This window comes from Megascapheus bottae, chromosome 16 (genome assembly GCF_031878675.1).
Source record: "Megascapheus bottae isolate mThoBot1 chromosome 16, mThoBot2.hap1, whole genome shotgun sequence".
Classification (NCBI taxonomy): Eukaryota; Metazoa; Chordata; class Mammalia; order Rodentia; family Geomyidae; genus Megascapheus; species Megascapheus bottae.
Window position 1 is genome coordinate 31,223,871 of NC_143524.1, and position 27,292 is coordinate 31,251,162.

The following is a 27,292-nucleotide window of genomic DNA, read 5'->3' on the forward strand; positions in this document are numbered from 1 at the left end:
TACAGAACAAGTTCTAAAAGAAAAATCAAAACTAATAAAATAGCTGAAAAACTGGTAGTTTTGTTCTGTCAATGGGCTTTGCAATGTTACCTATGTTTAAAAACTTAGTGACAATAAACATGGCATTTGTTTCTATATTATAAACTATGAAAGGATTATTTTTTATTTCAGAACAATTGCGCTCTCTCTCTCTCTCTCTCTCTCTCTCTCTCTCTCTCTCTCTCTCTCTCTCTCTCTCTCTCTCTCTTTCTTTCCTTTTCTTTTCTTTCCCTTTGTTTGTTTGTCAGTCATGGGACTCTGGGCCTGGGCATTGTCCCTAAGCTCTTCAGCTCAGGGCTACCAAACTACCACTTGAGCCACAGCGCCACTTTCGAACAATTTCTTAGATTTAGCAATTTTCTTAAAACTTCTCCATCTAGGCCGGGAGTTTGGCCTAGTGGTAGAGTGCTTGCCTAGCATGCATGAAGACCCGGGTTTGATTCCTTGGTACCATGTATTTAGAAAAAGCCAGAAGTGGTGCTGGGGCTCAAGTGGTAGAAAAATCCAAGGACAGTGCTCAGGCCCTGAGCTCAAGCCCAGAACTGGCAAAAAAACAAAAACAAAACAACAAAAAAAAAAACCCTTCTTCTCCATCAAATTGCCAGGCTTACAAATGAAACATAGCCAATTAGAAATGTTTTTCTCTGCCTCCTCAGCAAGACTCAGCAGCTTGAGTGTTGTATTGTCCTGGCTTCCCATCATTTCTCCCTCTCTCTGTGCAATTCTGAATTATTTAGAGTAATTAAAAATAAATAAAAGTAGATTGATTAAAAACTATGACATACTACGCTAAACTATGGGTTTTCCGATGCGTAAGTCCCAGGAAAGGTTATCTTTAAAAAGAGCAATTATTCAACAGTTTATGTACTCTCTTGGCCAATACTCTAGGTAGAGTTTTTTGTTGTTGTTGTTTGTTTGTTTTTTGGCCAGTCCTGGGGCTTGAACTCAGGGCCTGAGTCCTTGGTCTTTTTCTTCAAGGCTAGTGCCATGCCACTTGAGCCACAGCACCACTTTCAGCTTTTTTATGTATGTGGTACCAAGGAACTGAACCTGGGTCTTCATGCATGCTAGGCAAGCACTCTACCACTATGCCAAACTCCCGGCCTTCAATGCAGAGTTTTAAAGCAATATACCACACCTCATCCTGGGCTGATGGGTAAGACACGTGGTATGCCTATAGGAAAATTTAACCTCTTCTCCCTTTCAGATATTAGCTTCACCACCTATGTGTCAAGGAAACTGAAGTTAAAACTAGACATCTTTAGCTTTGTCTTCTCCCTTTTTTTTCCCCTGCGCCTTGCTCTTCACGTCTGCTCAATTCTGACCCCCAAAGACATCCCTCCATTCTCATTCTCTGATGGGTGTACATTTCTTTGCTACAACTAATATAACAAAATACCACAGATGAGTTAGTCTAAATTTTCTCACAACTCTAGTGGCTAGAAGTCAATGATCAAAGGGTCAGTGGATTGGTTTCTTTTGAAGCCTTTCTCCTGGCTTATAGATGGCATCACTCTGTATTGTCAGATGGTTCTTCCTTCTAAGTTTCTGTCCTAAATTCTTTTAATAAGGATAATAGACTGGATTAAGAAAGACCCAACCATATAACCTTGTTTAATATTCATTATTTCTTTAAAGGTCTGTCTCCAAGTGCTTTCCCAGCATGTATGAAACCCTGGGTTTGATTCTTTGGTACCACATACACAGCAAAATCCAGAAGTAGTACTGTGGCTCAAAATGGTAGAACATTGGCTTTGAGAATGCTCAAGGACATTGCCTATGCCACGAGTTCAAGCACCAAGACTGGAAAATAGTAAATAATTTTAAAAAAAAGGTCTGTCTCCAAATACATTTTAAGGTACTAGGGATTAAAGTTTCACTTATGAATTTTGGGGAAGCACAGTTCAGTGCATAATAGAACCACAAACAAAGAGTTTCACAAGTTGGCCTCAGTCTTATATCTTCAATTTAGCTTTGTACACTGTGTTCCACACATTCCAGATACATTCAAGACCTGAAGCTTTCTCAATATGGCTAGTAACTTTGGCCCTCAAGGCCTTGGTTAATGCTGTTCCTTCTGTCTGGACTCCTAGAAGATCGAATCCCTCCATCTTTATTCCCTTACACAGCTCCTCAGCATGGTAAATACCTATTAATTCATCATAGAAAAAATGCCATCCCTTTAGCAAAGTCCTTTCTGAATTACCTAAGTGGAAGGAATCCATCTCAGTGCTCTGAGAACCAGTATATAATTAGCATAGCTTTCTTTCATTGCCTTAAATTTCAATTTCTTTCCTTGTTAGAATGTGACATATTTGCATACTCAGTGTGCAATGAACAGTAGGCACTTAATGCAACTTGTTTAGTGAATGAGAGTATACTACTAATGAAACAAATTCTGCTACAATTTAAAAGAAGATATTATCATATAATAGAATAAAGAAAAATTACAAAACAAAGGCAAAAAGAAATTGCAGTCTAGTGATTTGGGGCTCTCTACTGTTTCCTGGTTATGTTGTTTTCAGACTCACCTTACAGGTAACTGACATAATTACCTGGGTTTGACAAATTAATTTAGTTTATGCCATATCTTACTTTATGTTATATAAATATATTTTCTCAACTTAATTCTAAATGTTAGATGTCAAAAAGAGCCCCAATTATTTAAAAAAAACTTTTTTTATTAAATGAGAAACTATAACAGGTGTGTATATTTAAATATTCTTTACATATTTATAGGTACAACAAATAACTTATCAAAATTACAAGTTTAAAGAATAGAACTATTCTGAAAATACTTTCATCCATAATCAGTGAATATTACCTTTTAAAAAAAGTAATTTATGCTTTGGGGAAAGAGATTAAAAAAAATTACCAATGTTTACCAAAATTGTCCAGGATCAGTCCATCCTTGTAGATCTGAAAGGAGACATACACTTGCTGAGAACTATTTTACCACAGGGCTTCAAAATCACTTGTGCTTTCCTTTGGGTTTAGATGAATTCTAAATTTCATCCACCTTCAGACCACAAAGCATCAACATACACAAAACCAAAACAAGAGTGAGAGTTTTGAGTTGTTTTTCTTCATACAGAGCGAAGAACCTTCTCTTTGGCTGGGTGAAAGACCATGGTATACTGGGATGTCCAATCTACTATGCAGGGCTTCACTAAGCCAAAGCAGCCACACTGAAAGAAATCTGCAAGGTTCTGTGTGAATCCAAGGCTGCCAAGAAAAGAACATGTGTCACTACATTCACTATGCAACTCTTTACAGATACTCATTCAAAATACATTCTCTCTGAGAATCTATAATGCAACATCCTGTAGAGATCCTGAAGAAATCCAGAGGTAACTAGACCTGGAATTAGGCTTATGTTCCTAGGGACATAAACCTAGTTCCATGAGCCTAATTCAATTTCTGAACCTGAGTCACTGTTTTGAGTTTCTCTGAGTTCTGTTTACCAACTTAATTGGGCTTTTACCACTTTTTGTGTTTCCTACTTATGATACTGGTCACCAATCCTTTTTCAGTGTCTGACCCAATCTCAATATATTCAAAACACATGTGTATATAAGGATGCCTGTGTACTATCTATTTGATTGTGTTCTGCAAGAGAAGGCTAGTGCTGCTATCAGTACTTGAGAAGTAGCATTCTAAGAAGAGAGTGTCCTATACAGAATTGATGGAATGGCAGTGGGAAAAAAACAGGTTAGGAAAGCCAGGTGTGGTGGCTCATGTCTGTAATCCTAGCTACTCAGGAAACTGAGATCTGAGCATCAAGGTTCAAAGCCAGTCCAGGCACTAAAGTCCATGAGACGCTTACTTCCAATTAACCACCAGAAAATGGGAAGTGGGGGTGTGGCTCAAGTGGTAGAGCAATAGCCTTGAGCTGAAGAGCTCAGGGACAGGGCCCAGTCCCAGAGTTCAAGCCCCACGACTGGCAAAAAAACCCCAAACAAAAAAAGAAAACAGGTTAGGAATGAAAAGGTCTGTATCAAGACCAAAAGTAACTTGGAGGAGGGAACAATTCTTGGTTGGGGCAGAATTTTGGAATCTAGATTCAAAACAGCTCTAAGGATTTACCTTTAGTTTCTTAAGAACCTGCTTTCATTTCTGTCCCTTGCTTCAAACTTCTTCAGTGCTTGGCATGCCCTTCCTCCCATCTGTCAAGCCAGGCCCTGCATCTCAAAGCTCAGCTTAAAAATCTACCCCTATTACACAGCTTCCATGATTTAGTGAAACAAGTACTTATTCTTCTAGCTAAAATAACTGTCACTGTCAGTCTGAAAATGATCATCATACGTTTTCTACTACTTTCCACTCCCATTACTGTGGCCAATTCTTCTTAATTAAGTCAACTTCTCCCCTCTCAAAGTCCACACAATATTCACACCCTACTCTCTAGTTTTCTTGTCTAGCAAGCTAACAGTTTCATCTCAGATCAAGAGTAGTCTTTAAAATAGACTGCTCATGAGATATGCAGTGAGTGTCTAAATCCTTCAAGGGCTCTGGGTCACCTCTGCAGCACTCCTAGCTTCCAAGACCCTGATGTAGGCAGCAGGGAGATAAAACTTCAAAGCCTAATCTTTCATGTCACAAGATGACAGCCTTCCTACAAACCCTCTCATTTTCAAATGAGAACAGATTTTATACATTGAATGCTTTAAGGGGAAAATATATTAAATCTGAAAACTATCTTCCCTGATATAGGCAGGCACATTAAACTTAGGGCCAAAGAATTACTGGGATAGAAAGCCAGGTTGAAAACATTGGCAAAACACACAATCTAACACTTTCTACAGACAGCCTTGTGGCTGGCTTGCTCAAACACTTGCTCAATTACCTCACACTGATTCCTAGCCAGCAACACAACCTTGTGACCATGAAGCTTGACTGAAGAGATTCTCCATCTTGGCAAAACTTCAAAGTCACTATTTGTGTTGAATCCAAAACTAAATTCCTTATTACCTAGGGGCTTATGACTTTACTGTTCCAAACCTGACACAGGTCTCCAAGAAAGAGGGGCTCAATGGCATCAGATAGCAGGATAGAGAACTGCAGTACAGTCAGGGGTGGTAGCACTAGGTAAGGAAATCATTGGCCAGAGCAAAACTCACTTACTTGTATGGTGTTTTCCTGAGGGATAACGCCTGTTTCATATGCCTGCTCTGCTTTATCAGGCTGATTCTCTCATGAGAGGTCAGGCCTAGAAAAGCAATCTGAAAAAGATGGTTGGAAAGCATATGAAAAGTACCACCTTAAGGTTCCATCACTCTGAGGAATACACAAAAAATACTGGCATTTAGTCACTACTCCAAAGGCTGTAGGACAGTCTTCTAACCAAGAATCACGGTGGTAGCAAAGATTGCACAGCCTTAAACTGTACTCTCTTACATAAATATAGTTTCTGGGATCTTCCATCGATTTTTATCAACCTTCAGAAAGCACTGTGCACTAACTTAAAGAGTTATAAGTAACTTTTATTAATACAAATTGTGGCTTATAGTCATGAGTAGATTTCTCAACAACTTAGTGCACAAGTTTTGGATAAATAAAGCAACATAATGTCAGTATTGGTGCAACTAATTATCTCAATTTGTGTGTTCTTCTAAGAATCTCTTTGAAAAGATGAAGTAATGAATTTCTAAATACGTAAGGTTAAAAAAAAGTAAGAATCAAATTGACTTAAAAACACCCAAACCATTAACCCCCCCTACCAAAAGTAAAAAATACAAGATTATATCTTAAAAATAATTAAAATAGAAACCGGTAGAGACATAGCTCCAGTAGTAGAGCACAAAGGATCTGAGTGCAAACTCTAGTACTGTAAAAAAAAAAAATAATACTCTGTCAATACTATCTTCTCTCTTCTTCCACCTCCCCCTTCTTTCTAATATCATTATTTTAGAACTGGTTACTTTCCATGAAAGAATAATACACTTTGTTTTTCCTGAGTAATGTTTTAATTATCTAAGGCATTACAGTAACTGGCTTAGACTGATCATTGCTGCCTTTTTCATGTTGTAAGGTCAAAGCAACAGTGATAATCAGATTAGGCCAATAGGAGAACATCAGCAGGGAAGGGACAAAAAGCTTTGTAGAAAGCTGAGGGCAACTATGGTCTTATACCTTAAACTTTCTAGTGGCCCTGATTTCTCCAAAAACTATATGTCGACTGTTAGGGGCTTTCGTTTCTTCCTACTCTCATTTACCTAGACATTTACTGCATTAGGCAACAGAGTTGGAAAAATTGAGTAAAAATAGTTGCCTCACATTTGTTATGATGCTTTATAGTTTCTTTGCATCATTCTTTCACATGCCATATGATTTAATTCTGTGACACAAGAGCCTTTGAATGGAACTGTCAGAGGAACTAAATTGTCAATTTTGATTTAGTCACTCACTTTGAGCAACTCTACTGACCTATATGTAACCATAATACAAAGAGGTCAATTTAGATTAGTCCTCGTTAGGTCCAGCCGCAGCAAATTATTTATTATTCTACCCTTTCAACCTTCTCTATAGAGTAGACAGAAATGATCCTCATGTTAGAAAAAATCTGAAATTCAAGACTGATCAAATGTCACATCTACACTCAGAAGAAGGTTGAGAATCTAAGTCTTCTGATTTTAAGTTCAAGTTTTTTTGTTTTATTCCAGGTTATTAGACATTTATTCAGACATTATGAGAAATGCATACCTGAAAGAGTTGATTTATTAATAAAAATGTTGACCATGAGAAATGGAAAGCGGCTAGCATGAAGATATATAAAACCCATGGAGAGCAGGCCACAATCTGATTAAGGTAAGTCCACAGTCCATCTTCTTTGAATGTTGTAGCACAATGATTTGACCAATCTGTGAATAAAAAAAAAAAAAAAAGATTAAAAATGGCAAAAAAAAACCCCAAACCCAAACAAACAAAAAACTCTACTAAATCCAGTGTTGGTTTTCCAAGAAAATAAAATCACTGCAATTCTATTCAGAGAGAAAAGAAAGATAGACACGATATGATGGCATAGATCATTATTTGACTTTAGAGATCGGGGAGTAGTTCAATGGCAAAGAGCAAGGAAAGAACATACAGCGAAATTTAAATAGTCATAGTTCAGTTTCTTCCCCAGGGCATTTGTCAGCCAGTTAAAAAAGAGAACATCACTATGGCTTTTTTTAAAATTTTGAGCATTAAATTTTGCAAAGGTACCTTTGCAGCTAAGAGCAACAGTAAGGAGAAAACAGGTAAGTAGCAGCAGAAAAAAAGGGAAGAGATATTTAAGGTTACAACTTGTACAGCCATCTTGACTATACATGAAGAATAAGTAAATTATTTCTGCAATGAGAATCATGTACATTAATACCTTAAAATTTCATAAAGCCTTCTGATAATTTGATAAGTAGTTTCAGATATTTCTCTAAAAAGCTTCTGGGCAGGAAGAAAATGAGTCCATGACTTTGCTTTCAACTGTCTGATCATTTTAGTCTTACACATCTGGTTTTTTTGTTTTCTTTTGGAGTCTCATTTGATTCCTGGCCATTTTCATGAATAATGGCCAAGAACATTCTAAAAGCAAACACCACAGAATAAGAATCAAGGAAATAAGGAAAATTCTACTCTATTTAGAACTTCTCATGAGAGAAAGAAGCACTCTGTACACCTGATATCTACCTCCTCTTGTACATACGTGCGCGTGCAACCCCCTCCCCACACCTAACAAAAGTGAAGTAAATAGCTGTTGAGTAGGAAACAATATTTTCTTTCAGATTTCTTTTAGATTTCTACTGCTTCTTTTTGGGAATTTCTGACCTATCGCTACACTGAAATTCTCATAGTGAAGAACTGATTTCAGACTCATTGTCAAAGATACAACTGCAAGTGGCTATCTTCATTATCTTATGCAATACCATAATTTCATGTATGCTAATGTGTTCTGATCAAGGAGTCCAAAGTTTATGATAAAGAACTTATTGTTCTAAGCCAATCATTTTCATCTTTAGGTAACTCTGACAGTTATACAGTTCTTCTTGATACTGAGCTAGTTCCTTTGTCACCTTTACCTGTAGACTGCTGACACTTTATAGTCCTTTTACTGTTCACCCAGAAAACATACCTCACAAAAGATGAAGAGGATGAAGGGTATGCAGAGGCAGAAGTAGTAGCTATTAAATCACAAGAAGAGGAGGCCATACAGCAGGACTATTCTGTAATAGCATTAATGTAAATACAGGAGGTGGATGGCAGTGAGGCCTTACTAGAGAAAAGGTGGACAAAGCACAAGTTCATAGCTCCTGTGCTAAGGATAGGGCTCAAGTGGTAGGTCAACCACCTGTATAGCAGGCATAAGGCCCTGAGTTTGTGCTCCAGAACCACCAAAACACAATCCATGTTTCCTGTCTGGGAAATTAATAGTGACATAATTTCAGTGTAAATAATGTTAGAATACAAAGGAAAGTATATGTAGCTAATCCAGAGCTGTAAGCCAGTTCCTCAAAAATAAAATATAATATAAAAACAGAGCCAGAGAAAAGTGTTAAAGTGTGGTGGTGGGGGGGAATATATAAAATAAAAAACTAATATGGAAAGATTGAATGTGATGGAAAACTGCTTGTGTCCTTATCAATATAGTTTTAGCCTCAATTTAGACACCAAATGAAAGTGACTATTTTTAGTGAGGAGAGACAAGAGTGGTGTAAAATTTGGCTTCTCTTCCCTAGAATCAAGTCCAAGGGATAAGCTGGTCCATGGGCCAACTTAGAAAGCTTTTCCAAGAACATGCTTTATCATCAAACCTTAAAAAGGCAGTCTCTGGGAAGCACTGTCAAAAGTCTTATTTATGGCTGGGCACCAGTGGCTCACGCCTATATTACTAGCTACGGAGAGGCTGAGATCTGAGGATTGCAGTTCAAAGCGAACTTGGGCACAAAAGTCCATAAGACTTTTATCTCCAATGAACCACCAGAAAACTGGAAGTTGTGCTATGATAGAGTGCTAGACTTGAACTGAATAGCTCAGGGACAGTACCTAGGCCCAGAGTTCCAGCCCCATGACTAATAACAACAACCTCAACAAAAAGTCTTATTTATGCCACAAAACATAATGTGCAAGAGACATAATCTAGGCCTGCTAGAGAATGTGATGGTTACCTTTACTTAAAAAAGCACTCTAACAGAACCCAAGGGGTCAGGTAGGAGACTGTCAGGCAAGGTAATTGAAGCTCATATAATATCTATACCAAGGCAAAAAAGCAATCCATTTCACACAGATACTAAGAATTTCTAAACATGAAAAACCAAGCCAGGCAAAATCTGTACTGGATATTTTTAGAGAGGAGAATTAATAAGTTAAGGGATAAGCACATTAGGAGATCTTTCAAAAATGAAATTTAAGCAAGGAAACAGGTGAGAGAAGACAAAGATGGCAAGAGTGCTAGGACTCAGGATATAGAAAACATACTTTCCTAGTATCTTCCTGCAATGATTGTGCTCAAGCAACAACTAGTACTCTATTGGTAACATTATGTAGATGGGAACAGATTAGAAGAGAAAACTGTGCCAAATTTTTTCCTAAGGCTTTCAATAGAAATCAATGTTAATAAAATCTTTTAAAAAAATAGGAAGAAATTCTTCTTAGGGACCTTAAAAGAGAGGAAAGCATATTGAAAATGGCAAGTTTATTCTATATCTACAAATCATAGCTTGCAGAAAAAAGTACTTTTTCCATCTGTAAAACATCCTTTCAGTAAAGGGAAAAACTAATTCCTTGTGAAATAAATAGCCTCTGCTTTTACTGCTATGGTGATAGCTAAACAGAATAAAACACAATGGTTCTAATTGATGCAATGACTTTTAAGAAAATCAAAGAATGTATAAGTAAGGAGAATACATTTTGTACTTTGAGGAGAGATTTATCTTCATAATTATACTTTGCTTTGCCTAAATTTAAAACTACACAAACAGACTAAAGAAAACCATATACCAGAAATATTTAAGAGGTAATGGAGTGAACATATTTCTAAATATTCTATAGAAATAAAGTCCTCAAAACTTAATGAAAAAATAAATAATTAACAGTTAAAGTCCAAATAAATAGACAAATTGCCAGTACTACAGGCACTGAGTTTTTCCCTTAGGTAACTACAATAAAAATTATAAAATTTAACAGCTAACCAAGCTAGGTTCAGTGGCTCACACCTGTAATCCAGCTACTTAAGAAATCAAGAGGTAGGTCAGGAATGTGGCCTAGTGCTACATTGCTTGCCTGGCATGCACAAAGCCTGGGGTTTGATTTCTTGGTACCACATACACAGAAAAAGCTGGAAGTGGTGCTGTGGCTCAAGTGGTAGAGGGCTAGCTTTGAGAAAGCTCAAGGACAGTGCCCAAGCCCTGAGTTTAAGCCCTAGGATTGGGGAAAAAAAAAGACAAAAATAAAAACAAAAACCGAAAAAATCCAAACAACAAATGCTCAAGAGGATCACTATTGATACCAGCGCAGGCAAATGACAAGGTCCTAATTTTAGGAGACAAGTGTAAGTATACTCTTGTACTCCCAGGTATGTGGGAGGCACAGGTAGGAGGATCACATTCCCAGATCAGCATAGGCAAAAAAAGACTATCTGAAAAATAACCCAAAGCAAAAATGGTTGAAAGCATGGCTCAAGTAGCATTATCTGACAAGCACACAGTCCTGAGTCCCAAGCCCAGTAACAATCCCCTTTTCCCTAACAAAAAAAGAAGCTAACCAAAATGCTTCTGCTTAAATTTAAATCCTGACTTTAGTTGCTCCTAAAAGTTGTTTTCTTTTCTTAAGGCTGAAGTACTTTAGCTCTAAAGTTTTCTAAGATTTTATTCTTAATCATCAACTGCTCATTTTCCCATCAATTCTCAGTTTCACTCTATACTTACCAAATGATATGTACTTTCAGTTTTCTTCTGTAAATCACCAACCCCCTCTCTACCACTATTCCTTTTTCTTTATTTTATTTACTTAAAACATTCTTCTTTGTACTTGATCATCTAGCTTTTCCTCTACACTGGGAGCAAACCTACTACCGTAAAGTAAATTTCTATTTTTGGCCACTTCTCACATTTATCATGGTTCTCCTGCCAAGTACCTAGAACTAACCTCTTTCAGCATTTCTTAAAGCTTCCCAGTATTAAGAGATTTTCAAAGGCCTAGTCTTTGTATTGGAGGGATAGTTATAGTTATCTAGACAGAATGAGACAGGGGTTTACAAATAAGATAACTAGGTTTGGCTAAACATGGAAACTGTGGAAAGCAGCATTAAAAAAATGTGGAGAAGAACTGCTATAAAGTAGGGTATGTGAAAGTGTTCGAAAGGACAGATGCAAAAAGGAAAAGTGCTTGGAATTGTTTTGTTATACCTTCTCATCATCTATCGAATTTATTTTTCAGATTATGTTAGTTAAAACTAAAATCTTTTTACAAATAAAAAAGATAACTAGGAGTGAGTATGTAAGACTGTAAGAAATATGTATACTTACAGATGAAGGATCCATAGATAACCCAGTCACATACCAAGGAAAGGAAGAGTAAGAAAAATATATAATAATGATGGTTGCCAAAACCTAAATCAGAGAGAAACAAAAGCATATTTACTTATAGTGTTTTCCCACACAATAACTTAGCAACTACTGTCTTATAAAAAGCCTTCATCAATGTAAATCAGAAATAAAGCAATTGCTTTTAAATACTACTAAACCAAAAACAGTCTTGATATGATACACTCTACAAAAGTAGCAATACCCAGCAGCACGAGTAATACTCACTAGGAACATTAGGTTTATGGATAGTTGTCCTTTACTTTCTCTAATCCAGATTTCATATTTATCACAATAAGAGGATATACTACCTATAGCAAGGCAATTAATTGCCTGTGTTAGCTCAAGTGATAGAGCACTAGATCAACAAGAAAAAGGCCCAGAGCTCAAGCCTCAATCTTAGGAAAAAAACTGCAAAAAATTATATATATGATATATTCATATATCATATAGGAGTATATATGTACACACATACATACTAGTATGCATACACGTGCACACACATATATGTACATAGACAAGCTCATTACTATTGTTTTCTTATTGCTATTCAATAGTTGAATGAGGATCAGGAAGCCTGGGACCTCAAAGTTTTCTGGTCAACTTTCTCAAGAAGAAGAGAACATCAAAGCACATCAAAAAACAAACCACTTGAGCTAAGGTAGCCTCCTGTTTCTCAGGACTATAAAAGCAGGCCCTCTACTGAACACTAACACTTATAGCTCCTTAGAAATTCCTCATAATAAACTTCTGGCTTTTACTGTGGATAGTTCAAAAGAAATTCAATGGGAATCTTTACCACCCATTTATTTCCATGAATCACACACACAACCAAATATATACCTAAGTACACAAGAGCAATTGAAAAATTAGGCATCTTACCTACACACCGTCCAGTCCAAAAGCAGTGTTGATCATATCGAGCCACACAAGAGTTGCACACATGGCAATGGAGTGACCTTAGTGGCTTCCTTATCTAAATGGGCAATTAAGAGAGGTCTAAGCAAAACAGTGTCTCTGTGTATTAGCAAATCATGAGCAAAACTTTAACCTTAAGTGATCATAAATACACCACTACAAACAGCCCTTAACAATCAAATCACATAGAAGGAATGGAATATCTTATTAATATTTACTTCCTTTTGTCTACTCTGATTAAACTACCATGAAGGGGAATTTAAATTTCACAGAACACTAAACTAAGAAGAACTGACTGAGGCAGTCCCATAAAGTAGATCAAGCACTGAACTAAAGACAGTGGGGGGAGGGGGCTAAGAGCATAGCATAGAGGTAGAGTGCTCGCCTAGCATGGGTTTGACTCCTCCTTAGTACCATATACACAGAAAAAGCCAGAAGTGGCACAGTGGCTCAGGTGCCAGAGTGCTAGCCTTGAGCAAAAAGTGTCTAGAGATGGTGCCCAGGCCCTGAGTTTAAGCCCCAGGACTGAAAAAAAAAAAAAGAAAAAGAAACAGAAAGTGTACTCTTTCCCCCGCCTCCACCAATCCTGGAGCTTGAACTCTGGGCCTGAGCACTGTCCCCAAGCTCTTCAGCACAAGGCTACCACCCTATCCCTGGGCCTGGGCCTTGTCCCTGAGCTCTTCAAGCTCAAGACTATAACCCTATCCCTTGAACCACAGCCCCATTTCCCCTTCCCATTTACTACTTCTTCCAGGCTTTAATTCTTCAGTTTCAAAATAAAAGGTTTCATTGAGTGGTTTCTAGGTTATTATTAGTCTATGAACATAGGCTCACTGGTTTCCCTCATTTGTCATAATCAGTAGAAACCTTGGGCTCTCCTAGCAGAGATTTGCAATAGAGCAAAATCTAGACATATAAAGCCATACAGTATGATGCTAAATGAAAGGACCTCTAGGATATAGAAACAAAAGCCATATAATGAGTGATTGTGGTCCTTAATGTACTGTTATCTCTCATCTCTGTTGCTGTCTCTTGGTTATCTTATATTGGTTCAGTATCTCACTTTGTTATCTGATATACTGGATATATTTGTATTTGGTTATTTGAAATCGGATAGGGAAGGGGGGAAAACAAGGTGAGGGGTGGGTGTGGGGGGGAGGGAAATGGGAACCAAGACATGAGAAAGGGTATCAATGTATGTGAATGCACCTTCTATCTGGCGAATATAATGTAACCCTTCTATTAATTACAATAAAAAATATATAAAAATTATTTACATGCAAAAAAAGAATATATGCTTTATGACAGAGAAAAGCAAAAAACGCATTTCACAAAGATAATTAACTATCAACAGTGTCATAAGATTATCAACATTCCTCCATATGTTAATGGCAGAAAATTCTTCCTGACAATATGACAAAAATAGAATCGGGTAGAAACAAAGGTATATAAATACGATATGAATATTTGTCAAGTGCTTATAACAGCAATGATACCAAGAATTTGTTTTTACTACGGAAAACAAATTTATGGAGAAAAGACTCACAAGACACAATGTACAAAATGTTCTGAAGTCCAGGCAGCCAGTTTCTGCAAGGGTAACAATATTCTGAAAGACACAAAATTTGACCTTATGACTTTATTTTATTGGCGAACATATTATGTATGATTATATACCATTTTCACAGCTCTTACTCATAAGTAGCTAGAAAAGCAATTTGGGACACTTGCCAACAAATCATTCTCTGCTTGAAATACTATATCATTTTTCCAGGCTGCCTTTTACTAATAGTTATTAAATTCAACTATAAAATTAATAACTTTGTCCCACCTTCCTTATCACTTTCTCATCATGAATTATAAACTTTCCCCAGTTATAATCTTGCTAGAGAAAAGTAAGTATACACATAATTAAGAAGAAATATCAAATATAAATAAAAAAACAAAGGCTATATGCACTGAGGGCAGAGTCTTTGAGGATTAGCTTTAAATAACAAACGATAATATTCTAGCTAACTTGTAAGCATCATTGAGCATGTGAAAAGCATATCCTGTCATCTGACAACTTCATAGTTGAAGAGAAAGTGTATCTTCTTAGCTAGTAAGAAAAGTAATTCTCTTGGTCCCTGCTTATGTAGTAAGTGCAAAATGCAGGCTAAATGATCCTTATCTAACTTATAAAAAAGAGAAAACTTGTATCTGATAACAAAAATCAAATCTGAAAAAAATCTTGATGATACTATTTTCAAAGAAAGCTTTCATGTACATAACTAACATAACAAATACATATTACATACTTATATATTATATACTTATATATACAAATTACATATATTATATATAGAATATCTGTAATATAACAAAAGTTTAAGAATAAAGAAATCATATGTTTGCTAATTTAATCCCTGTACATTTATGGCATTTGCATTGGGTTGCAAGAATTAGATAGCCATGACAAAGAGCAACATGGCCATACCTTGATGAAGTTTATAGATCCTTTGATTACAAAGCAAAACATAAACAAAAAATTACATAGAAAGCTCACCACTTTCCTTTCTTCTTCAGAAGTCTTGGTAAATCCTGGATCAGTTGCCCAAGTCTTGTAGAAAAAGTAGAGAAAAGCTAAAATGCTGAAAATGAAAACAAAGTAGAAAGGGCTACCTGCTGTATGTTAATGACTAGTTAAGGAATATATTAGCCTTCTACCAATAAGAGTACATTGTGATATAAGCAAACTTCATCACAGGTGCAACAGAACTTATCTTCTCCGCACTGTGCCCCTATGACATACATCCCTATCTCCAAATGTGGCTCTCTCCTATCTCTTAATCCTACAGGAATCTGTTATTATTTGGTTAATAATTAATGCTTCCTCATTATCTGAGACTGTATTAGATATTGATGAGTCACAATTTCTGAAGACTATAGAAACTAGAAAAACATTCAAGACTCAAATAAATTAACCACTTAATTCCATAATTGTGGCTCTCCCACAAGTATCCAGAAAAATATTTTCAAAGTTCACAAATGACTTGAATCAGAAATCCAAACTAAAAAAAAATTGGGGGAGGGGGTAGCAGTTCTGTATTAGAGATCAAACTTAGTGCCTCAAACTTGCTATGTAGGTACTATGCCATTTGAGCCAGAACTCAAGCCTCTTTTTACACTGGTTATTTTTGAAATAGGTCTTGCTTTATGACCAGGCTAGCATTCTTTCTTGTACATTCTTACACTGGTAGGGATGACAGGTGTGTGACTGTCCCCAGCCATTGCGTATTTTCTTGTAGTTGAAACAATAAGCCCAATAATTGGTTGACATGGCGTCTCAAAAACTTCTTTGCCCAGATGTCCTTGACCTTTGATCCCTTGGTATCTGACTGTCAAGTTACCACACCTGGCTTTCCAACCTACAATATTTCTCTACATAGCAGATGAATGCTTATAAAACTTCCTCAATGGAAAAGTTTAAATATCCTGATTACTGTTTCTGGTTAACTTACGAAACCATTCTTCATGCAACAATCATTATAAATCACATACTATTTGAAAAAGAAGGCTATTACACATAACACAAAATAATTTGAGGATAAACATTATTTGCCTTGAAATGTATACTAAATTGGTACAATTTGTGTAAAAAGTTAACTTTTGGGCTGGGCGCAGTGGTTCCCTGTAATCCAAGCTAATCAGGAAGCCAAGATCTGAGGATCACGGTTCAAAGCCAGCTCAGACACTAAAGACTGTGAGACTCTTATCTCCACTTAACCTCTAGAAAACAGGAAGTCGTGCTGTGGCTCAAGGAATAGGTTGGGTAGCCTTGAGCTGAAGAGCTCAGGGACAATGCCCAGTCCCAGGGGTAGGGTGGTAGCCTTGAGCAGAAGCGCTTAGGGATAGCACTAGAGTTCAAACCCCAAGACTGGGGGGGACGGGGTGGAAAGAGTAAAATTTTGCTATAGAAAAAGAAAAGCAAATATGTAATAATAAATCAGTAAAACACGAGAAAACTATTTTATTTATTTTTTTTGCCAGTCCTGGGCTTGAGCTCAGGGTCTGAGCACTGTCCTTGGACTTTCTCAAGGCTAGAGCTCTACCACTTGAGCCTCAGCATCACTTTTGGTTTTTTTCTATGTATGTGGTACCAAGGAATTGAACCCAGGTCTTTGTGCATGCTAGGCAAGCACTCTACCACTAGGCCAAACTCCCGGCCCCAAGAGAAAACTAATTTTTACTGACACAGTAACTCTATGTACCTTATAGTATGTTGCCAAGCTAAAATCAAAATTTCAAAGTGGTCCTAAAAGGAGGCCATAAAATAGATTCTAAACCCTTGCTACTCAAAAAGTGGTCCATAGATCAGTAGAAAATGCTGAATTTCAAGCCTCACAGCAGACCTACAGAATCAGACTCTGGCTTTTAACAAGATCCTCAGAGACTTCATTCCTACACTGAAGCATACAACTATTATTTTATCCAGAGACCAGCACAACCACAATTGGTTCAGATAGGCAGGAACAAATCTTGTAAGTTGTTTATCATAGTTTAACTGCACTTGGGCCTACCTTTAAAAGAGAGATAAGAACCAGGGAGTTTGGGTGAAATTAAATTTTAACAAAGTTCACTCAGAATACACTAAGAATGCTACTAAACAAAACATAAGGCAAAATAATCCCATCTGTTTATTTTTTTCCCCATTAAGTCTTAATCAATCTATGGCACATTCTCAAAAACTTATCTGGTTGGGGAGGGGATGGTGAAGATTGGAATACTTTGCAGACTTGTATGAAAATGTCACAATGAAATCTCCTTTGTGTGGTTAATGTATGCAAAGACAGACAGACAGACAGACAGACACACACACACACTTGGTTGAGTCATATGGTGATCCTGCAGAGTGAACTGTCTGAATTTGAAGCTCCTGCTCTGAATAATTTATTGAGATTAATCCCAAGACAATCACTGGATTCCTCCCTCCAGGTAAAGTGAATTACCTTGTCCCTTCACATAAATCCAAACACATATCCTGCTTTCTTCCCCTTGCTTATGTGGCTGCCTGATTACAAATACTTTCAACTTCCTCTAAAGGCACAATTTTAGTATGTCCAAGTCCAAATTTTCCTTAAGATTTAATTCTCCCTCTCCTCGTTAATCTTTTCTGGAGCCTTGGAGAGGATATTCTCCCTTCTGTAAGCCTAGGATTGCTTTTTTCTATGGTCCTTAGACTGTAGTTATTTATATATTATATAAATAACTGGTGACTCTTTTTCAGTTAAAGTCTCTCTATAGATCTAAAATTTGGCATTCTATAATGTGATCTATTGATTTTCCATTCATTGGCTTCATTAAAGCTACAATATAGCTCAACTTCAGATTTGCTCTACATAATAAGCATAATCCCACATTTGTTCAACCATTTTTAAAATGAATGTCCACCTTCCCTCAATGGCATTGAAATAATAAGATTTTCAAACACTTGGAAGTAGGAAGCAATAATCCTACCTCAAGAAAAACAGCAATATTATTCCACACACAAATTTATTCAGCATGTTTCTTTGTGTGCCTATTCATTATTATCCCTAAAAGAACAGAATTCAAGAAAGGAAACACATTTTGAGTACGCAGTAATCCATGCAGAGGACAGTGAGATTATTGCCCTTTGTACATTCAAATACTTATAACATGAGAATATACTGGTTTCTGTGACAGCTTAGTCACTGGATACATTGGCCTGTTCTCTTTCCTTCCTATCCTCTTTTTTTTTTCCTTTTCTTGTGGTGTTGTTGATCCAACTCAGGTCTTGTGAATGCTATGCAAACACTGTATCACTGAGGTACACCCCAGCTTTTGTTTTTTTTGAGACTATCTGCTACTAAGGATGGCCTTGGACTTGTTAACTTGAGTGGTGAGATTACAAGCACAAGCTATCACATCTGGCTTCTATTTTTTAAATACTGAAACTATATTGTTTCTCTTTACAGCAAGGCCTTGTAAATTGAGGTATAGCTAGTATTATAAACATAACATTAAGTAGATCATTATTTCTTTGCCAAGTCTTCAAATTTATTAATAAGGTTATATTTACTTCCATTCATTCCCCCTCATAAGGACCAAATACGTTACTTGCTGAATACATAAAAAGGACCTAAAGGAGCTGCTCACCTGAGAAGCCAACTTTAAGAAAGATTTTCCTAAAATTACAACCTGCACCTACTACAATTTCATTCAGCAACAATATCAAGTATGCAATGCCAATATGGTAATAGTTACTGTGGCTGGCCTTTTAGAGACAATAGCATAATAACCCTTGCAACTATCCCACAAGATTGGTACTGTTACATCACTTTATACAAAAACTGAGACTTAGGTGGGAGGAGGGGAAAAACTGAGACTTGGTGAAATCAAATAACTTGCCTAATGTTACATTACTAGTATTAAAAAAAAATTCTGCCTGATTTCAAAGACCATATGCTTTTCACAATACTCCAGCTTCTGTTTCTTTAACAGACTGAAGCCTGTGGGAAGAGAAACCACCACTCACATCCTTCCTGGAAAACCTGAAGCAACATTGGTTTGATAATCTGGGGTAGGTGTACAGGACAGTTCCAAGAGCTTTTCACATTCCACTTAAAAAACGCTGATCTATGGTAAAGTGTGCCACCTAGTGACTCAATGCTCTATCAGCAAGCAGCAGGTTCATTCAGATCAATGCCTACATCAAATGGTTTCATGGTGTACAAGCCAGTAAAACCTTCCACATTGACAATCCAAACATATTAAGACTATCCATAGATATAATATAGAAATAAAAGGAATATGCTAAAAAGTATGTTCTTTTTTGCCACATCCCTACTTACCATATCCTATATGCAAAGCAAGAATATGTAATGGACTCCTATGCAGGATCTTTAGAAGAAGGAAGTCCTGAAAGACCAAAAATGGTCCAACCTAATTGGCATTATAAACAGACATTACCCAAGTAGTCATCTTCTCTAGTTTCTAGGTGACTGGCCTTGGCCAGCCTTAAGAGAACAACACCTCTTTGAACTTTACTCGGAAATGGGCCCTGATCCTCAACTTATAAACTTATCCAACAGATAGGAGATTGCTTTCCATTTCAACCATAGGTTGTCATTCATTAGTAGGTTATGAAAGGATTAATTGGGCTGTTGCTACAATTTTTTTAAAGGATATGCTTTTTTAAGTATGATAAAATAAGGCTGAGCACACAGTGGGAGTATTGTTTTCTGAAACCCATGCCCACATGTATTTTTGAGTGGCAAAGCAAATGTATTTTTGTTCTACATTAAGATCACTGCCTCAGATAATGCTATTTATTAATATGAAAAAAGCTATGTTTTCTTGACTATCTCTCTTACATAAGCCATTTTGGTACCCAGATGATTGACTCATGAACTGTAACTGCTGACCAAAGAACCATCTGACCTTGAAGAAATCTCAGAGGCAGTCCAATATATTACTACAGGTTCAAGTAAAGTAAGAATTCAGTCTACTATTCCTCTAATATATGGAATAAATTCCAGATGCTGTTTTCACAGCTGAGTTTACTTCTAGTCAAGTAGATTTTCAGTATAGAACACCCAAACAGAACCAATGAATGCATGCAATTAAAAGCTGCATTCCCTGTATCTTTTGGAATATACAGATTAACTATAGAATTATTTTTAGAGGCAAATGAAATATACATCTAAATTTAAGCTTAAAGGATATCAGGAAAAAATAAGATGAACCAAGTTATAAATATCCAAAAAATGGAACTTAGCAGAAAAACTGCTGGTAAATATATAAGGCTCTTATATCCAACCAATAACCTAAGGGGGGAAAAAAGACACAGATGGGTATTAGTGAAATAGTATATTAGCATAATTCATACTTAAGTAACAATTATAGTAGCTTTCACTTCCTAGGTGTTTACTCTAGGTCACATACCACTGCTTTCCATGAAGTAATAGACAGGCACTATTATATCAACCAATCTTACACATGAGAAAATTGAAACCTAGTATGGTGGCTTATACCTGCAATCCTAGCTATTCAGGGACAGAGACTGGGAAGATCAAGCTTGGAAGCTAGCCAGGGAAAATGACCATGATAACCTTGATAAGTGATGGTTTAGATTTTAAAAATATTTTTTGCCAGTCCTGGAGCTTGAATTCAGGGCCTGGGCACTGTCCTTGAATACTTTTTGCTCAATGCTAGCACTGCCACTTGACCCACAGCACCACTTCCAGCTTTTTCTGTGTATGTGGTACCAAAGAATCAAACCCAGACTTCATGCATGCTAGGCAAGCACTCTACTCTAGGGGCTCCCAGTCCCTGGATTAAAATTTATTTAGTGATCAAGTCAATACAATCGATGAACAACAACAACAACAAACTCCCCCCCCCTTTTTTTTTGGGTCGTGGGATTTGAACTCTGGGTCTGGGTTCTGTCCTTGAGCTCTTCAGCTCAAGGCTACAGCCCTACCCCTAGAACCACAGTGCCATTTCCAGTTTTCTGGTAGTAACTGGAGATAAGAGTCTTCTTTTCTGGGCTCGCTTTGATCCATGATCAACGGATCTCAGCCCCCTGAGTAGCTAAGATTATGGCGGGAACCACCAGTGCCTGGCAAAAACAATTATTTTTAAGTTACAAGTTTTCTGAAAAACTGATAGTTTCAGGTGTTTTGGTAATCTTCAGAAATTTGAACTTTCATTTTTAGCCAAATTTAATTCATTTATATCCAGTTGTCCTCCTCTAATAATATGGCTTTTTTTTTCAGGTCAAAAGCAATGCAGGCTTACTCCAGAAGATGCTGGCAAGCAAAATGATTTAGAAACTTGCATGACACCCTATAAATAGCAACACTGCATTGCCTTGTAGATTCTTTTCTATGTATCATCACCATTACATATTTTTGTTCAGTGATGGAAGTGCTCCACAGAAGCTTTATTTACTTAGCACTTACTTTACTTAGCCTTACTTACTTAACCCTTACTGTAGGCAAATACTATGAAGGGAATAAAGTAAGTGGTGCAACAGAGTTAATCAGCAATATTCTCTCACTAAAGGAAGTCTGAACTGACTGACACCTGAGTCACTTCTCCAGCTACTCAAAGATAGGGTATCAGAACAAACTACATAAGCAATAAGACGTGAGAAGCATAGGTAGGGCAGCTTGTTGTATTCCAGGAACAGAAAGGTGGAGTGTGGTAGGATGGAAGGAGAGGGATAATGTCAGTGAGAAAGGAACAAATCACATAACACTTCATAGACAGTCTGGTTTTTATTCTGAGCACAGTAACAACTATGAGAGGGATATAAACCAAGAAAAATGGATATAAACTGACCTGTACACTACAGGAGAAGTATTTAAGACACTAATTAGAGGCCTGATATGCCACTGAGTAGAAGTACACCATGAGGACTGGTTATAGAAAGTGAGAAGGATGTGGCAGGAACTCAGGGGTGATAAATACATTCATGTGAGGAATTGGATACCACTTCACTGAGACACAGAGAAGAAGAGAATGGGATATGACAGTATCATTGAGTAATGACTACATGTCAGGCATTGTCCTAAGCACTTGTTTTATCTATGAAGCAGGTATGATCACAGTGATGAACTATATTTAACAGATGAAGTAAAACTAAGGCTCAGAAAGGCAAGCAATTTGTTTGAAGTCAGGCTTCTATGTGTTAAAGCTTGTCGTGGATCCATGCAAACTGACTCAACCATGAGCTAAATACAAAGAAGTATAAATATTCTCATAAAAGAAGAATCACAGCTGGGCACCAGCTGTCATCCTAGCTACTCAGGAGGCTGAGATCTGAGGATTGTGGTTCAAAGCCAGCCTGGGCAGGAAAAGTCCATATGACTCTTATCTACAACTAACCACCAGAAAATGGGAAGTGGCACTGTGTTTCAAGTGGCAGGGCACTAGTCTTTAGCTGAAGCGCTCAGGGACAACACCCAGTCCCAGAGTTCAAGCCCCCTTACTGACCAAAAGAAAATAAAAAGAATCACTCCATAGATACTATTTTAAGTTATCTCCCATTTAAATTAGATTGTTCTAACAACAATTAAAAAAATCATTGAGCAAAACTATAAAATGAACTTAGATTTTTTTAAAGGCAAGTTCTGAAAAATGGAAAATTAAGCTTTAACATGCAAAATAACTATAAAAATCTCTATTATTCACCAAAACGATTAAAAAAGTAAACTGTGTAATCAAGTCAATCAGGTACTAGATTGAGCAAAGTGCTTCCAATCAAAAAATATGTAACAAAGCTCTTCCTTCCCACCAGATCCATCATATTGTCATATGGTTAACATTTATAGCTCAAAAAAATCTGCGATTTTCAACAACAGAGATAAGCAATTACATTGGAAATATAATAACCAGCCTTGTAAAGACTAATATACATACCTTGGAAATAAAGATGTCAGGAAAAACAATGTCACTAGAAGACATCCTTTTAAAAGCCAAGAATCTGAATTGAAGTCCAGAATGTATCCAACAGCCCACAGGGTACTCACAGACAGCAACAGCAGTAGGAAGAGCTAAGAGAGTAAGATTTTTTTAGAACCGCCTAAGTAGTTAATAATAATTTGTTCTGTATAAGAACTTACTAAATATATAAAAACAGTATAGCAAGAGAACCACCACAAAGATTTTTCTCATTAAGTCTGAGCAATTTATACATCTTGGATGTCACAAAAACCTTATAGTCCCTAAAATGTTATTTAAGCATACTTTGTTCACTTCAAGAAATAGTGGGATGGGCCAGGAATTTGGCCTAGTGGTTAAAGTGCTTGCCTAGCATGCATGAAGTACCGATTCCTCGGTACTACATACATAGAAAAAAAAGCCAGGAGTGGTGCTGAGGCTCAAGTGGTAGAGCTCTAGCCTTGAGAAAGTCCAAGGACAGTGCTCAGGCCCTGAGCTCAAGCCTGGCAAAAAAAAAAAAGAAAGAAATAGTGGGATTTATTATCTTTTGTTGTCATTATTTAATTTTTTAGGAAAGTACCCATGAAAATTGACAGTTTTCATATAGTACTCTGTATCAGAAAACATAAAGCAAGCTAAAGGTACCACTCAAAAAACCAGTACTCAATTGAGGGGAGACAAAAGCTTTAATTTGAGCACTGTGTTACATCACCTTCCAATTAAAAATGTAAAGAGAAACAGTTCTGCAAAAAAGATAAGCTTGGTTTGGGACAGGTGAAATAAACAACTAAACCATACAAGAAATAGCCAGGGGGCAGTCAAAATGGCAAGTTTTACTATTACCAAATATTTAAAATTTATCAGTATGTCCGTAGTAAAGGAACAATGTCTTCAAGAATGGGTGTAGGTTCAGCTCTTCCTGTAAGTGACCTGAGGTGACCTGTAAAAATGGTTCTCTACTTTATAGACCCAGAAAATACTACAAAATCATGTAAGTCAAGAGGCTCAAATCTTTGTGTTCATAAGAACACCAGAGAACAACCCAGGCTACCCAAGGTATCTGATACCCAAGGTATCTGATACCCAAGGTATCTGAAAAGCTACAAAGTATCTGAAAGAGGTAACTTTAAAGAAGCAATGTGTGCCATTCCTGAGTTACAATGGTGGAGTTGGCAGGTGTGCCCAGGCCAACAGTGGGGTTGGACACAGGGTCAGTGACCCAAAAAGAGTGCTGAGTTTCTGCTGCACGTGCTAAAGAATGCACAGAGTAATGCTGAACTGAAGGGTTTAGATGCAGACAACCTGGTCATTGAACACATCCAAGTGAACCAAGCATCCAAGATGTACAGTTGAACTTACAGAGCCTGTGGTAACCCATACATGAGCTCCCCACGCCATGAGATGGTTCTTACTGAAAAGGAGCAAACTGTTCTTAAACCAGAAGAGGGAGTTGCACAGAAGAAAAAAGTATCTCAAAAGAAACTGAAGAAACAAAAACTTATGGCACGAGAATAAATTTAGCATAAAATAAATGAAAAAAAAAAGAATGGGTAAAGGTTCAAAGGGTCAGAAGTTGGGCAAGATGGGCTGGAAGAGGACCTATTGAAAGAATATTCTGGATAAACCAGAAAAGTTTCAAGAAGGGTAAGGTTCTCCATTCTAAATTTCACATGGAGATGAAAGATGGAAATATCATCCTTCCTTCCTTTTTTAAGGCCAATCCTGGGGCTTGAACTCAGGGCTTGGGCAGTGTCTTTGGATACTTTTTTTGGCTGAAGGCTAGCACTCTGCCACTTGAGCAACAGTGCTACTTTCAGCTTTTTCTGTGTGTTTGGTATTAGGGAATCAAACCCAGGGGTTCGTGCATGCTTAGGCAAGCACTCTACCACTAGGCCACACTCCCGGCCCCCTTCCTTCCTTTTTTATGCCAGGTCCGGGGCATGAACTAAGGACATGGGTGCTATCCCTGAGCTTCATTCTGCAATTCCATTTGAGCCAACTTCTGGCCTTTTCTGAGTAGTTTATTGACGACTCTCCCAGACTTTCCTGCTCAGGCTAGCTCTGAACCCTGATCTTCCTCTTGAACAGCCAGGCTTATAGTATAAGCCATTAACACCTGGCATGCAGTATTTCATGAGGATGATAATGACTCAGGTTTTATTTAACAAAGTTAACAGAATAAATGCAGACCAACAATCTGTCTACACAGAAGTAAGGTTCCACATTTGTTCAACACAGTCCCTTAACTATAAGTTACTGGACCATGAAAGAAAGGGCTTTGTAACAGCAAAAAGGTAAAATACACTTTGCTATTTTAATTTCTCTGAGCCTACTGTGGGATGAAATAATGCATCTAATCTTTTAAATGTTTTCAATTCTAATATGCTCAGAGACATGAAGTAAGTTTAGATTTGTTTTCTTAAAGTAAGTTTACACATATATAAGCAACACAATGTCAGAACAGAAGAGCTGGGTGTGGTGATATATACCTGCCTACTTGGGAAACTAAGGCAGGAAGATCTCAAGTTCAAGGACAGTCCTAGGGGCAAGGTTATTTCAAAAATAGATACAGATCAAGGGGTAGAATATTTGTCTAATATTCACATTCTAGTACTACCAAAAAAATTTGATTAAAAACTAAAAGTAAAAAATGGAATGTGATCTCAGTGTTAAATTCCAGACATAACGGTCTTACAAAAGAGCCATACTGTTTCTTTGTTCCATAAGTGTATTTCACAGGGACAAATCAATGAACTTAAGGTCTTTTTCTCATGGAACTTAAATTCTAGCTGGGAAGACAGACAAATAAATGTGTGAATTTATAGTAAATAAAAAGGCAAGCCACATGAAGTCTAGCAGGCTATTGTTAGGATTTAGCTTTTATACTGGGAAAGAGACATCAAAGGAATTTGAGATTAATGACAGGCTCTAACATTTCCAAAGCACAAAACATGCACAAAGAAACACACAGTTTTACAGTCATCTAGCTGAGGACTAACACTTAGTAGTAGAGTATATGGGAAAGATACAGTCAAGAGATCTGATACATCACACAACGAGACAGACTCTACTTGAAAATACCTCACATTTCTGTAGCCATTTCCAAAGCCTGAACTTTTGGTTGACTCTTGTTTTGGCTTCTGTTTTGAGCATATGAATAATGAGCTGATTTTTGTTTTGTAGAGCCATATCAAGAGGTGTTTCTCCCTTTTAAAATACAAACAAAAAAAGACAGTTATATTTTTGACATATTCAAGGATTTTAAAACATTTTCACCAGATACACAGATTCAACACATTTATCTTAAAGGTAAATAGCTTTTATGGTTAGTATTTATTTTGAAATGCATAGTTATCTACATATTAAATTATCAATCTTCTGTCTAACTGAAGCTATAATAAACTATAAGAGGCTAATACCTGGTCATACCTTAACATTTCGGATGTCTAGGCTAGAACCAGCTTCCAAAAGTTTATCAACTGCATTAACATTTCCCGATGCAACTGCCCAGTGGAGTGGAGTGTTTTGATGTACTTTATCAACAACATTGAGAGAAGGGTTAAACTTTAAAAGAAATCCAGTTGGTTCTGATCTGTCTCAAAGCAATGAAATGGCAAGAGGTATTAAAAGAATAACATTGAGAAGTAAATTTAAAAAATAAAAATTTCAAGCTAATGTTTCAATTACAAGCAGTAAGAATTCTGAAAAATTAAGTTTATTATACTATTCTAATAGGAAAGAGTACACAAACAAGAAAGACATCTCATCAATGACAGCCTACTAAACAGACATTATAATTTAGACATTAATAACATAGAATTTTAAAAAAATCTTTTTTTCATGTAATTTTTATTGGATTTAATAGAGGGTTTACATTATATTCACCAGAAAGAAGGTGCATTATGGGACCCGGAGTTTAGCCTAGTGGTAGAGTGCTTGGTAGGGTTCAATTCCTCAGTACCACATACATAGGAAAAAAAAAAAAGCTGGAAGTGGTGATGAGGCTCAAGTGGTAGAGTTCTAGCCTTGAGAAAGTCCAAGGACAGTGCTCAGGCTCTGAGTTCAAGCCCAAATTGGCAAAGAAAAAAAAAAAAGAAAAAAAAAAGAAGGTGCATTACTTCACAAACATTGATACCCTTTCTCATGTTTTGGTCCCCAATTCCCTCCCCCCACTCCCGCCCCTCAGCTTGTTTTCTCCCCTTCCCTATCCTATTTTAAATAACCAGATAAATATATATATATATATACAATATATGAGATAACAAGGTAAAATGCTGTAACAATATGAGATAACCAAGGGACAGCAAAAGAGATGAGAAATAACATAGTAC

The 27,292-nt window shown here is 36.9% G+C and overlaps 1 protein-coding gene across 1 annotated transcript in view; it reads right to left on the minus strand.

Annotated features, from left to right (window-relative positions):
* Positions 1–2,705: 2,705 nt before the first annotated feature.
* Positions 2,706–27,292, minus strand: part of Zdhhc13 (zDHHC palmitoyltransferase 13) — a 46,494-nt gene continuing 21,907 nt past the window's right edge. Inside the window, exons 7-17 of the mRNA XM_090348011.1 lie at positions 26,391–26,553; positions 26,043–26,168; positions 22,941–23,074; positions 20,241–20,341; positions 15,061–15,185; positions 14,062–14,124; positions 12,480–12,573; positions 11,541–11,624; positions 6,742–6,899; positions 5,164–5,261; positions 2,706–3,264 (exon numbers count right to left, since the gene is read on the minus strand). Of these exons, the coding sequence (XP_090204137.1) occupies positions 3,126–3,264; positions 5,164–5,261; positions 6,742–6,899; positions 11,541–11,624; positions 12,480–12,573; positions 14,062–14,124; positions 15,061–15,185; positions 20,241–20,341; positions 22,941–23,074; positions 26,043–26,168; positions 26,391–26,553 (1,285 nt within the window). The 3' untranslated portion in view covers positions 2,706–3,125. The remainder of the gene's footprint in view (positions 3,265–5,163; positions 5,262–6,741; positions 6,900–11,540; positions 11,625–12,479; positions 12,574–14,061; positions 14,125–15,060; positions 15,186–20,240; positions 20,342–22,940; positions 23,075–26,042; positions 26,169–26,390; positions 26,554–27,292) is intronic.